Raw genomic sequence first — 14,647 nt, 5'->3', positions numbered from 1 at the left:
ATCCTATGCCTGGAATGCTCTCCCACCTCTCCTCTGACCATCGGTCTCACTAGTTTTCCTCCCACCTTCTACAGGAAACCTTCCCTCATTCCTCTTAACTTCAGTAACTTCTTTCTGTTAATGATTTCCTATCTACCCTATACACAGCTTTCTTTGAATATTTTTGTTTTCAAGTTGTCCCCTCCATTAAAATATATATTCCTTGAGGACAGGAATCTTCTTTTGCTTCTTTTTTAATTTCCAGCATGTAGCACAGTTCCAAATATATAGTAGGTGTTTCATATTCATTGATTAAAATGAGAGGTTTGGATTAGGTGACCCCTGGGATTCCTTTCTGCTCTAAATTCATGATCCTCTGAGAGACAACCTCCTTCATTTTACAGCTAAAGGAACTAAGAATTAAGGTATTTACCCAAAATCACCAAGGCAGTAAATAAATGCCACAGCTGCAATTTTGACTCATCCATGTTCACTGACTTCAAAATTGACTTAAAAAACTGACTTTCAATTACACTGTACTACAACATGAGATGTGAACTATCCTTACGATATTCCCTTACCTCCTACCAGATTTTTGGTTAAGGTCACTTAGTGGGATTTCTTCAAGCTGTCATTAACCTTAAATGTCCATTAATTACTGTGACTGTTGTTCAAATGCTTCCAGTTCTTTGTGACTCCTTTTGACAAAGACACAGAAGTGGTTTGCCATTTTCTTCTTCAACTCATTTTAGAGATGAGAAAACTGAGGCAAATAGAATTAAGTGACTTGCCCAGATTTGAACTAAGGAAGATGAATCTTCCTGACTCTAGACCCAGCACTCCATCCTCTACACCCACCTAGCTACCCTAATAAAGAATTTACAGACTAGAAAATGAGCATTTTGTAGGATACTTGTCACATAATGTTTGCTTTCATTCCTTTAACAGTGCCTATTATATGTAAAACATTGGGCTAAATACAGTGAATAACATTGTGAAGGATACAAAGACATAGTCCCTACCCTCAATGATCCTTAAGTCTAATGAGGGAAATAAGATAGAAACAAATGACTATGATAAAAAAAAAAAAAATGAACTGTGTAAATGCCACATTAGAGGAGTACAGAACAATAAGAAATCATTTCTCTCAGAGAGGAACAATTTAGATTTCATGAAAGTAGCAGCACTTGAATTGCACCTTAAAGGCAGTATGGATCTCTCTAGGCAAAGGGAGGGAAAGACAATATTACAGGTGGATGGAACACAAATGGACACAGGAAAATAGGGGCATGTTTCTGGAGATGAATAATCCATGTTGGCCAGTTTGTAGTTATCAAGAAGAACAATACAAGTATGCAAAAATAAGTTAGAAATAAATCATAAATAAATAATCTTGAATGCTAGGGTTAGTTTAGGCTTAATTTGATAGTGTTGAACCAAAAAGGACCTGATTAAGTTTCTCATGAGAAGCTGAACTTAGCCTCACACACTAGATCAAAGTGACAAGCATGACCATAGAGTCACCTTGCCTATTTCTGTTCTTCTGCTTATTTGAGCATCACACCTATGAGGTGCTTCTACAAGTAAGATCAGTTACTGTTTTTTGAAAATACTGATCCAGGAAGGTCCCCTTAAACCCATTCTCACCATTACATCCCAAGCTCATTCCCACTATTATGTGCATCCTATTATTGCTTTAGGCTGTGAAAAGCATATTTTTCTTGTATAATAGCTGCCTGATGATAAATAAGGAAATTACCTAATTGCATTCTTTTTGCTTCTGTTATCACCTGCTTGCTTTACTAGTTACAATCCTATATATATAAAGTCTGTGCCTCAGTCCCTTTGCACAGAATCCTTTGAATGATAGTCCCATTGGTCAGCTAGCTTATTAAACTCTCCACTTTTAAAATTAAATTAGTCTCTACTAGCCTCAGTATCCCTGTTATTATAATAGGAAATGGGAAACCACTGAAAAGGGTGTCAAAATCAAGCTCTTGCCTTGGATTTCATTTGCCATGTCATATTCTGGGGTCATCAGCTATCTCCTCTATTTGGAACCAATATGGAGGACCTTTGCCTTTGAACTCAGAAACTTCTTCTTTCCTTGTGTCCCAACCATTTCCTATGGATATTCTCTGATAACCTTGAAGAACCTTGACCCCCAATATTCTTCAATCTCTGTGCTAGCCTTACAATCTCCATGTTTGGCAACCATAGTCCTCAAGTCCTAATTATATCACCCACTTCTTCTGCTACTGCCAATCTTATCTTGGTGCTAGTTAATAGTACTGACTTCCCCTTCCTTCCTAGCATCACATAAATCAGACCATAAGAATGCATATCTACTGCACCACCTAGCTGCCCCCATTTTTTATATTACATTAGCTATGTGACCACATACATATCTTAAATATGCTTTATATAAATGTTACCTATTATCGTCCTGCTCACTATATCCATATTAAACATCTTCAAGTAAAACACTGGTTATGACCTCTTGTGATGAACTTTAGTTTTATGTGGGGGGGTTGGATTGGGATGGAGTTAATATAGAAGATGCTTTATTTTGATCTTGATGGAATCTTGAAGGACCAAACTGTATCTGTAATTTAGAAGTGAAATACTGCCTAGTCTGGAACTTGGCAATGGAGAACAATGAGTAGAGTCCTTAATTTGGAGTCAGGAAGACTTGTCTCTTGACAGTTACTAGTTCTGTGATCATGGACATCCTCATTTAACTTCTCTAAGCATCAGCTGCTTCATCTGTACACAGAGTAGTTATCCAGCTCAGGTGATATCTGTATATAAAATAGTATAATCTTTTTAAAGTACTTGATAACTATTAGTTGTTACTAATGTAATTAACAGTAAATGAAAATTTTAATATTAAAGAGAACCTGTGATTTTGTAGTTCTTCAGATTAGTAGATGGTTTGAAGAAATTTCTGTGGCTGAAATTGTTTACCCAGTAAACTGATCAACTTGATAATAAGCATTTAAGTTTTGACAATAGACTTTCATTCTAGTACTAGAGCCACACTCCAAGCCTTTTTAACTCTATAGAAGCTGCCACCTGAGCTTGTGCTTTACTATATACTAAGGTATAGCCTTAGGAGCCAGGATCCCCTCTATTCCACAATGAAACACTACATCTTAATGGATAATAGCAACAGCTCACTTGTATATTCCAATGACTTCCCTTTGTCAATTATTTCCTATTTATCTCCAATGAAACAGTATGCTTTCCCTCCTAGTAGCTTTGAAATACTGTATTAACTTCATTTTACAAATGAATAAATTTAGAAGATTAAATGCCACACACTGAGTTAAAGACTCTACTCATTGTTCTCCATTGCCAAGTTCCAGACTAGACAGTATTTCACTTCTAAATTACAGGTATAGTTTGGTCCTTCAAGATTCCATCGAGGTCAAAATAAGGATCTTCTATATTAACCCCGTTCCAATCCTCGCCTCCCCCCTTCCCCCCACAAAACTAAAGTTCATCACAAGAGGTGAGTGACAGCTAGCATTGTACTTGAAGATGGTTAATATGGATATACTGAGCAAGACAATAACAGGTGATATTTATATAAGCATATTTAAGATGTATATGTGGTTAAATAGCTAAAAAAAATCAATGCCTAAATTTGAATTTGAGGCTTTCTGACTTCAGATTAAACATTTTATCCACTAAATTTTGCTCCATATAGACTGACTCAAGATAGAAGAGAATAGAATCATGAGATTAGTTAGGTTCCCATGAGAGTACTCCAGATAGAAAGTAAATAAGAAAATAACGTTGGTAAAAATGTATAAAAGGAGACCAATGAAAGAGTTTTCAAAAACAGAAATGATATAACTTAACTGACATTTATTTACATTTACATGTTTTAAGGTTTACAAAGCACTTTCCTTGTAGCAACCCTAGTAGCCATGGAACAAGTTTGAGAAAGATGATATAATTAAGAGGAGAGAGTCTCAAAAATGTTAAGTGACATGCATAAGGTCAAAGTTAGTAGATAGGAGAGCTGTGGATAGAAAGTCACCTCTAGAGTCAGGAAGACTCATCTTCCTGAGTTCAAATCCAGTCTCAGACACTGTGTGATGCTGGATAAATCACTCAACCCTGTTTGCCTCAGTTTCCTCATCTGTAAAATGAGCTGGAACAGAAAATGGGAAACTACTCCAGTATCTCCAAAATGGGGTCATGAAGAATCAGATCCAATGGAAAATAACTGGATAAGAACAAGCACAGCCAGGACACCCAATTGCAACTTCAACACTGTTTCCATTATAGTAGGCTGTTTGATCAAAAGTGGTGGAGAGAGGTAGATTACTCTAAGAATTCAAGTCAGGATGCTTGGGAAGAGAGTGGAGCCATTCACAAAAATTGAAAATTGAAGGAAGAATTTCTGGATTTATGCAAGTAATAAACTTTCTTCTCGGTTCAGATGACATGTAAAAATTGAACTTTGTGTTTAATCCTCTCAGTTATTTGAATTACTAGATATGATGGCATTTCAGAAAAGAAGAAAAGGAAAGAAGGGAAGGAGGGAGAGAAGAAAGGAAGGAAGAAAAGAAGGGAGGGACAGAGAGAGGAAGAAGGGAGGGAGGAAGAAGGGAGGGAAGAAAAAAGAAAGGAAGAAAGAAAGGGGGAGAGAGAGGAAGGGAGGAAGGAGAGGAAAGAAGGAAGGAAGAAAGAAAGGGGGAGAGAGAGGAAGGGAGGGAGGAAGAAGGGAGGGAAGAAAAAAGGAAGGAAGAAAGAAAGGGGGAGAGAGAGGAAGGGAGGAAGGAGAGGAAAGAAGGAAGGAAGAAAGGGAGGGAGAGAGGAAAGGAAAGAGGGAGAGAGGGAGGAAGGGAGGGAGGGAATAAGGAAGGGATGAAAAGAAGAAGGAAGAAACTGCTATCAGTTCAATGTCAATAAAAACTCTGGTATATTTTTCCAGTACAAGGGTAACAGGTCACTTTTTCAAAAACACTGAATTGCCTTTTTTCAAGTATAGGACTAACTAATAGAAAGTGAAGCTGAATGAGATCTATCTGAATTATATTTCAGTAAACTGTGATTTCTTTTAAAATCCAGTTTCTGCTATCATACTGGATCTCAAAGCTTGTAAAAAGGATTCTTGGGGCACCGAGTTAGTGTAGTGGATAGAACACCAGCCCTGACAACAGAAGGACCTGAGTTCAAATATGACCTCAGACATTTAATACTTCCTGGCTGTGTGATCCTAGGTAAGTCACTTAACCCCAACTGCCTCAGGGGAAAAAAAAAAAAAAAAGATTCTCTAAGCTTCTTTCCAGACTCAAATTAAATCCTCCTCCAACTGCTGGTAACTTCTTCCATTTCCTCTGCACACATGTAAGTACTTATTTAGTTGCATATTCTCCCCTTTCCCCCATTTGAATGTAAACTACTATTTTTGCTTTTCTTGGTATACCTACCTTTGGCACAGTGCCTAGCACACTGTAATTGCTAAGTGACTTGATTGATGAATCTGCTTTTTTTTAACCTTGGGTCCAATGACATGTTTATAATACTCTGAAAATTACATTTCAATATATTTTATTTCCTTTGAAATCCTATTCATTTTACTTTGGGATTCCTTGGAATGCCAAGGGGTCTCTGACCCCTCCCCAAAAAGGCTAATACTGGATACTGGACTATTTCAAAACACACTAAAGAAGCTGCTTCACAAGCAGTACTTTAGGGATCATCTACTGTTTGCAGGATATCCACCAATTCTTAGGGTGAATATGTATATCTGGTAAATTCTGTCTTCTACTCGATCCCTCTTAATAACTGAAATCAGCTTCCTAAATTTTTGTTGCTGTCCAATTGTTTCTCAATGGTGCAAGACTCTACCGTGACCCCATTTAGGGATTTCCTTGGCAGTGATACCAGAGTGGTTTGCCGTTTCCTTCTTCAGTTCATTTTACAGATGAGGAAAATAAGGCAAATAGGGTGAAGTGACTTGCCCAGGATCACATAGTTGATAACTATCAGAGGCCACATTGGAATGGATGATTAAAATGACCCTCTAATCACAGTCTGCACCATTAATTTCTTGTAATAATCTCGCCCGTTTTTTCTCCTCTGGGTTGATCAAGGAGGGGAAGGGAGGAAGGGAGAAGAGCGTGGTCAGCTCCGGTTCCAGCAGGTGTCATTTCCCGGGGTAGGGGCGGGGATATCTCGTGTCCAGAGGGTGAAGGTCGCGGAGTGGGAGTGCGCGCAGCCAGAGAGCAGGGCAAGAGGGGGGAAGGGCATTAAAGAATTCATCTGGACCACTAGCTTTGCTTAACTACTCATAACCTTACTTTGGTATTGTCTTTTTAAGAGGATGTCTGGGCAGCAAACATGAAGTGCCTACTTTGTGCCAGGAACTGACCAATGCGCTAGGACAAGAAGAAAGATTTGTTCATTGAAAACCAAAATAAGGGAGGGAAGAAGTTACTAGGTTCAAAGACAACAGGCACGGCGCCCCTGAGGTATCGGTAGGAGAACGTTGGTGCCCGAGACCCGCAGAGGAGGCCGGGGTCGGAGGCGGCGGCGTACGACACGTCCTGGCGCATAGCGACGCAATGCGACGCGGAGGGTTTTTCCCCTCGCGCGCAGCCTTCAGCCTCATTCTCGGGGCTGCCGGGACTGAGGGAGGAGCTCGGAGGGGAGGGGAGGGGCGGGACGGGTCGGAACGGAAGCCGGTACCTTCAGGAGCCCCCGCATCTTTTCCAGGAAGGGGCGGAATTCCTCAGGAGGTACCTCTGAGTAAAGCTGGCTCCGCAGGAGCTCCTCCGTGATGCCTGTGTGCCCATGAAAGGTGCTTTGGGCCAAGCCGCTCAACAGGCCGCTTAGGGGTTTGGATCCCTCGAGTTCGCCCGCCATAGTGACCACTCGTTCCGCCTCTCTCCGGCTGAGAGCTCGCTGTAAGCAACGGCGGCCGAGAAGGCAGGGGGGAAACGGTGCACCACCTGCAGGCTCAGGATGGCTCCGCACTCACTGCTTCATCTTGGATTGCATCCCCAATCCCACCCCAATCCCTCCTTTGCCCTCCTCTTTTCTAGGCTCCTCCCTTCGAGTGAAACAAAATTTGGTTTATCACGTGAATGCAATGAAGCAGTAGTTACTGCACTTTTTTCAGACAAAGCAAAAGTAGAATTTCACCAAACCAAGAAAGAGGAACAAGGAAACTATGTAATGTTTCAAAGAAATCATTGATCAATTTGAAGAAACCATTTTATATAATATAGCCAATATAAATGGCACTTATATACCTTTATTCCGAGATTATCTTCAATCTATATATGTATATGTGTATATACATTGAGATTATCTCCAATTTATCGTATCTGTCTATCCATGTACCTATATATGTGTATATCTGTGTTAGGTTAAGAGCTCTGATTTATATATAGTAACAAATTGATATAAATTACACATATAAAATTTATCCACATAGATAATTTGAAGATAGTGTCCATATACAATTGCATGTTTTATGTATGCGTTGTTGTACATTTCTTGCATGTTATTTTCTCCTTTATTATTGTCAAATATTTTTTTAAAAAATTAACTTTTATTTCCTCCTCCTTCCCTCTCCTTTCCCCCACTAGATTATGAACTCTCTGAAATCAAGGACTATTTCTGTCTCTCTTTTTATCCCCAGAGTTTAGCAAAGTGCCTGGCACATAGTTATATAATATTTGTTGACTTGAAATGGCACTATCTAAATTCATAAAGGAATAGCTGATTAAATTTCAAAAAAATACAATATGTTAGTCACTCAAAACTGGATAAATCTAAGATGCAAAAAAATAGAAATAAAACTTGAATTATCTAACACTGAAAGACCTATAGCGTTTCAGTAAAAACATTGAGAATATACAATTCTCAACACCACTTTTGCAAAAATAGATTGTACAGTGGCCCTCATCAATTCCTTGAATATAAGGACTTCATTTGTATTTTACCTTTCTTTGTGTGCCAGGGACTTCAGCACAGTCCCTAGCATAATAGGCACTTAATATATGTTTGTTGACTAGGGCTTCACTATCTTCATGAGTGGTTACTTCATTCATCCATTAATTATATCTAAGCCTGGTTCCAACCATGATTCACTGAGTTCCGACACCATATCCTCACTGATTGCCAAGTTTGATTACATGTATTTGTTGTCTCACATAATCTAACCCTGCCTACTTAGCCCAAGGTTTCCAATTCTGGAACCCTAATCTGGTCAGCTCTGTCATTGCTCCTGGAAAGAATACATCAATTAATTCCCCTATGGCTGCAGTCAGTTTTCAACTAACCAAACCAAAATGCCCCACTAGGCCATCTCCCATATATGTCTTCCCATATTATATTAGCATATAAGTTCTTTGAAGACAATGATTGTCTTTGCTTTTGTACTTGTATTCTTAGGACTTACCCCAGTGCTTGAAACATAATAAGCATTTATTAATTGTTTTTTATTTTATTCATTCATTAATGTTTTAAAAAATAAAAACAACCTTGCATACCTTAATGTAATAAAAATATTAATACAAGAACATAAGCAAAAGATAAAGTTATAAGTTGATACTTCATAATTACTTGCTAAAGTTAGGGAAGAAATCACAGAAATTATTGAAAGAGAATGATAATGAAATAATATATTAAAATTTCTGTAATGTCATGAAACTAAAAACAAAAGATATAAATAGAAATGTAAGTAAACAAACTTGGAACTAATAAAAATGCATCAAAGATTATGAGACTTGTAATCAGAATAGTTATGTGGAAGCAAAATAATAAGACAGTTTTCATTCCATTCTTGTTATATATATTTATATGTGTATATGTATATCTAGTGTTCATTCCAATCTTGTTACATATAGAGAGAAAGAGATCAATGTTTAATAATAAATGATTAATATTTTAGTTTCAAATATTTCTTTTTTTGGCACATATTGAAAAACATAGGTTTGTCATAATTTAAATATTAATATATATCATTAGCAATATTATCACTAACCCTATGGGTACTCAATAGACACTGAGTTAATTTTTAAAAACTTGATGCTGTGCCACCAGAGATTGCTGTTACCTGAGCTAAAGTCAAGCACTTGTTAATAATTCTATATATAAAAATACCTTTCACACAACAGAACCAAAATACAAGGTTTTGTTCATGAAAATCGTCTCCATTTTATTGACAGAAAAAGCAGTGGCATATCAGAGTCCTATGCACTTAAGGGAAAGGGAGCAAGCTGCCATAGGAAGAAAGAAAAACTTCTTTGAACCCTACTCCATCCAAAGAGGAAAAAAATACCTTTCTGACAAATCTATACAAGCAGATCACTTTCTTTTAAAGTAAATTTGCCCCAGGAACCAAAATTCCTAGATAATGCACAGGTATAATTAGCTCTTACATTTAGTTGGGGGGAGGGGGATAAAGGAGCCTGCAGGATTTCATTAGATAGTCTATCTGGAAAAGGTTGTTCTTCCAGAAAGTCCCTGCCTTGCCTGCTGGGGCTAAGGGTAAGGAAGGGCGTCCAGCTCCTGGCTCAGTGGGAGCTTCACTTTAAGCCAGAGAAACTCAACTCAGCAGCTTTGTTTGCAGACTATGTCTTACTAACTAAAACCTAGGGAAAAGTTCCATTTGTCCCATACAGGTTAAAACTCTGGTGTAAAGTTGTACAACTTATATTTGTTGCTGCTAATTAGGAATATTATCCCTAACAGGATAGGTATAATATAGTTAAATCATGCATAGCAATGTATGGAACAAGAAATGTGTATTACAAATAAAAACTAATTTAAACTGTTAATTTGACTTTGAATTTTAGGGACTGTCATAAATATTGATATATACATAGATACGTGTACACCTGCAAACATGAATTCATAACTTCTGGTTCAACCTCAACCATCTCCTAGCTCAGCTCTCATATTAATAGCCTAAAACGTGAAAGGTCATCAAAGAAAAAAGAGCCTACATTTGATAGCTAAGATGTTTCACTAAATTGTATTACATCATGTTTCACAGAGGCATTTGAATCCATTGATACAGTCAACAGGGGAGTAAGAAACATAAAAAGGTGTCAAAACACAAAAAAGTTTTAAAAGGTAAACAGTTTGCAAAAGTTATATAATTACATTTTAATATATATTTACAAATACATGCCTTGTACATTTGTTGATTTCAGTCATGTCTGACTTTTCCTGACTCCGTTTGGGATTTTCTTAGCAACGGATCCAGGAGAATGATTTGTTTTCTGTGTTTTGTGATTTTTTTTCCCATTAATTTTTTGCTGTTGGCATTAAGTTTCTGTTTGCCTCATAATGAATCAATATATTTAGGCCTTAGTTCATCTCAGTGGGAAGTTTTAATCAACAGAAATTGGAAATTCACTTAAAATACTTTCACAAATATGAATCCAAGTCTATCAGTGATCAGTGTGTGCGGGTCAGAAACCATTAATAAAAAAAAGACTGCATAGACCTCTAGAAGCAAAACAAAGTTTATTATACGTTCTCATGAAAATCTGGCGTTGTACCCATTGAGCAGACAATCGAAGGGAGGAAGCACTGTAGGGGGCAGGGTTTACGCTTTTAATCCCTAACGCAAATTCCCCTCCCACCCCTGACCCTCATCCTTATTGGCTGAGGATTTTACATTCTAAATGCAGGAACTACCCAAGAAATTGAACTTGACCAATAAGTACATAGTTGCCCATATTTGGCTGAACTTGATCAATAAGTACATAGTTGCCCATATTTGGCTGAACTTGATCAATAAGTACATAGTTGCCCATATTTGGCTGAAATAGGGAGGATAACAAGAAGGGGGCTTAAGTATGCCCTTAGGAAGATAGCAGGGAGGAGACTTTAAGTATGTCCTTAGGAGAATAGCAGGGAGGAGACACTTTTAAGTATGCCCTTGACTTAATGTTTAAAGTCCTTCAGGCCTACTCAAACTTTGAAATAGATGAAGCCTTACTCCATTTTCACAACTGTCTTGAAAGTTCTCACCTTATCTCGTTCAAGTGCTAGTTGTCTCATAGGCAACTAGGCAACTTAGAGCTATCTCACTTATTATCTTACATACAGCAGTCAAAGTGATAGCTCTAATGTATACATCTGACCATCATCATCTTGCTTTATGTTTCACTGACTTTGTGTGTGTGTGTGTGTGTGTGTGTGTGTGTGTGTGTGTGTGTCCTTTAGGATAAAATTAAAATACTTCTATATGGCAGTCTACTTGTCACATTAATCTCACTATATTCCACCCAAATTGGCTTCCTTATAGTTCTCCATAAACATCTCCTACCATTACATGGGTTATTTTCAATGTCTGAAATTGACATTGACAATGTCCTCACCTCTATATCTTTTAATCTCCAGTTCTCTTCAAGACTCATCTCAAGCTTCTCCTTTTGTATTTGTCCTTGTGTGCCCAGCACCTAACACAGTGCCTTATAAACAGTAGGTGCTTCATAAATGCTTGCAGAACTTTCTGCTAAATATAACAGGTCCTTTTACTAGAAATCTATCTCCAAAAGGCTTTGGAACTACAGAGCACCTAGAAAAATCTTTACATTTATTCTTATATCAATATAAATTAAGTGGTGTTGCTAGTCACTAGCAGTATGAAAATGAACGTCTTGCATATATGAACTTTAAACTCACTAGTACAAATTAGAATATCCACAAAGATTTACATTAAGGCATAGCTGTCTACTTTTTAAGTATGAGTAACAAAATATTTTTAATGTTTTTCTCCCAATTAACAAGCATGTATGTTCATTTCCTCCTACTTGGCCCTTTTCAGTCAAAAAAGAAAAACAAAACTCTCATAATATAAATTCCCATACTGTCCATGTTCAAAAACCATGTTATCTTATTATGCCTGCTTATGCCATCACCTGTGAGGAGGACAAAATTTTTCATCATTAAATCAGATCACATATATAAAGTGCCTACTAACTTTGAAGGGAAACTAAATGCTATTTGTTGTTATTGATTCTCTGGAAATCATGCTTATAAGTGCCTTGATCAAAGCTCTTTCAAAATTGTGGATTTTTGAAATATTGTTTTTTAAAAGTAAAAATGGCTTCCCTGGTTATGCTCATTTCACTCTTCATCAGTGAGATCATTTAAGTCTTCCTAAGTTTCTCTGAAACTAATCCCCTCATTTCTTATTACTCAATAGAATTCTATTATGTTCATATACCACAATTTGTTCAACCATCCTTTAATTGATGGGTACTTTTTTTCTAGTTCTTTGCCACCACAAAAAGAGTAGTTATAAATATTATGCGTGTATTATATATATATATATATATATATATATATATATATATATATATATATATATATATATCATTATATATATATATTCATCTTTTATCTCATTGGGAGTATAGAGTATAAATCTAGAAGCAGTATAGCTGAATCAAAAGGAATGCACAATTAAGTAAATGGGGACTTTAGCCATTCAAACATTTGTCATTTTCCTTTTCTGTCAACTTTGTCAATCTGATAGATGTGAGTTGGAATCCCAGAGATACCTTAATTTGCATTCCTCTAGTAATAAGTTGGAGCATTTTTCATAAAGTTATGGATAACTTTCATTTCTTTCCTTGAAAATTTCTTGTTCATATACTTTGACTATTTTCCAATTAGGTAATTGCTTTTATTTCTACAAATTCGAAACAGTTCCTTATACGTCATGTAAATGAGATACTTGCTGAGAAACCTGCATCAAAGATTTTTTTCCCCAATTAACTAAAAGTGAATACATTGGGCTACCTTAAATAGTACCTTGTTAATCAAGCATATAGTTTTCTATTCTTTAACACAGTAAATTAAAAAAGTGAATGACTGCAGGGAAGTAAGGAAGAAAGCTTGTGGCAGGCAGATGGAAAAATCTCATGTTGATAGACAACACAGAAGGATATAGGTAACTTGAGGAGAGGTTTGAAACACCAAAATAAGGAGTTCAGAGGTACCTGTAATGGACTAACAATAGACTGCCATATAGCAGGGAGGGTTAGCCAGGATTAGAAAACAAATCTGTAGTTGTCTAAGTCATTATGAGGACAGGATCCAGGGGTCAAGAAAGATGAGAGATCTTGATAGAATAGTAGAACAACAGTTGAGAAACTGTAACCCATAGGAGACAATCAAAGAAAGCAGTTATGGGGAGTTACAAAGGTTTCTGTTCTTGGTACAATGAGTACTGAGAAGAAATGCAGCAAATTTTATCACCAATTCTATGATAAACTGATATATATCCACACTGATATACTCATCGGACAAGATGGTTAAACTGGAAACCTTTGTTTGAACTTCTGCCATATGAGGATGAGTATCAGGTTTGCTGAATATTCCAATCAATTTTGAAAGGAGGGAGTAGTTTCAGCATAGTTTTCTCACTGAGATCATTACAATTGATCAAAGAGCAATTAATTTTTAAACATTTTTATGCAAAAAACCCCTAAACATATTTTCATTATTGTAGTCATAATAACAGCCAGCATTTGTATCTCCCTTTAAGGTTTGCAAAACACTTTGCAAATATCTCATTTTATTCCCACAACAATATGATGACTGCATTAGCAACCTGGATACCTTAGAATCAGCTGGAGTCAGGATAAGCAAAAGTCCTTAGTCTTTATTCTTGGTCTTTAAGGATAGGATTGAATTGGATGGAAGTAGAATCTCCACAACCTTCCTTCTTCATCTCCCGCCTAGAAGTGACTCTGGCTAGTCTTACTCCAACCCCTAGTGACCCTTACAATCCTCTGTATACACCAATTATCGAGTCAGCACAGGATAATGGGAAGGGCCATTCCTCAAGCACATACCCATAGAGTATTGTCCAATCGGTAATTAGTCCTAAGTACTCTAGGAAATAGGTCCTGTTGGAATCCCCATGCCAAGACCATCCCTAATTTTTTTAAATTCCTCTCCTTTTACTATTAGAAGACACCCAGTTTTCCAAAGCTAAGATCCAGCAAACAAACTGTGTCCTGAGCTGGGCATTCAACAATCCCTTGCATTTACCTTCTTAAAGAATTTAGCTGCAACAAAATCCAAAAATTGTTTCACAACAAGAACAGCACCAGGTAGTCCATGAGTTCAGACAAATAAATAACTGCTAGAACCATGTTCTGGTCATGAAGGTTTACTATGAATCAAACTTGTCTCATTGTTACTGTTACCCCCTCATTGTCAGAGCTGCAATTTGCTGTGTAGCCATTGTTATGTGTATTAAGATTTAAACTCACTAAAGTGGGTCTTCTTCTAGAGAAGCCCCAGCATATGTGTCTTATTTCCCTCTTTTAATGATCTGATTTAATCAAACTTTTTAATTATGACCACAGTTAACTCCTTGGTTATTTTGTTTTTACTTGATTTCTTAAGAGTTAACTGTAGTTGTGATATTGTTGATATTTTTAGAATTGTGATTGTGATTGATTTTATGAGCTCAGGTATTTTAAGAGTTAGCAGTGATTGCATGACTTCTGTAACTTTTTGGTCATTTGTTTTCAGATTTGACAGTGCTATTAATATCCCTATTTAATAGATGACAAATCTGAGGAAAAGGTCAACTGAATTGCCCAAGATGAAGTGGAGTCTTTCTGACTCCAGAACCAGTGCTCTATCCACTTGATATCTCACT

At 36.9% G+C, this 14,647-nt stretch overlaps 1 protein-coding gene across 1 annotated transcript in view; it reads right to left on the bottom strand.

Annotated features, from left to right (window-relative positions):
* The window catches only part of COMMD1 (copper metabolism domain containing 1), a 243,192-nt gene extending 236,177 nt beyond the window's left edge, over nucleotides 1-7,015 (bottom strand). Inside the window, exon 1 of the mRNA XM_051975356.1 lies at nucleotides 6,688-7,015. Coding sequence (XP_051831316.1) covers nucleotides 6,688-6,864 — 177 coding nt within the window. The 5' untranslated portion in view covers nucleotides 6,865-7,015. The remainder of the gene's footprint in view (nucleotides 1-6,687) is intronic.
* Nucleotides 7,016-14,647: the final 7,632 nt, after the last annotated feature.

The sequence above is a fragment of the Antechinus flavipes genome, chromosome 2, assembly GCF_016432865.1.
Source record: "Antechinus flavipes isolate AdamAnt ecotype Samford, QLD, Australia chromosome 2, AdamAnt_v2, whole genome shotgun sequence".
Taxonomy (NCBI): Eukaryota; Metazoa; Chordata; class Mammalia; order Dasyuromorphia; family Dasyuridae; genus Antechinus; species Antechinus flavipes.
Note: the sequence above shows the minus strand (reverse complement) of the source record. Positions and strands in the feature narration are given on the sequence as shown.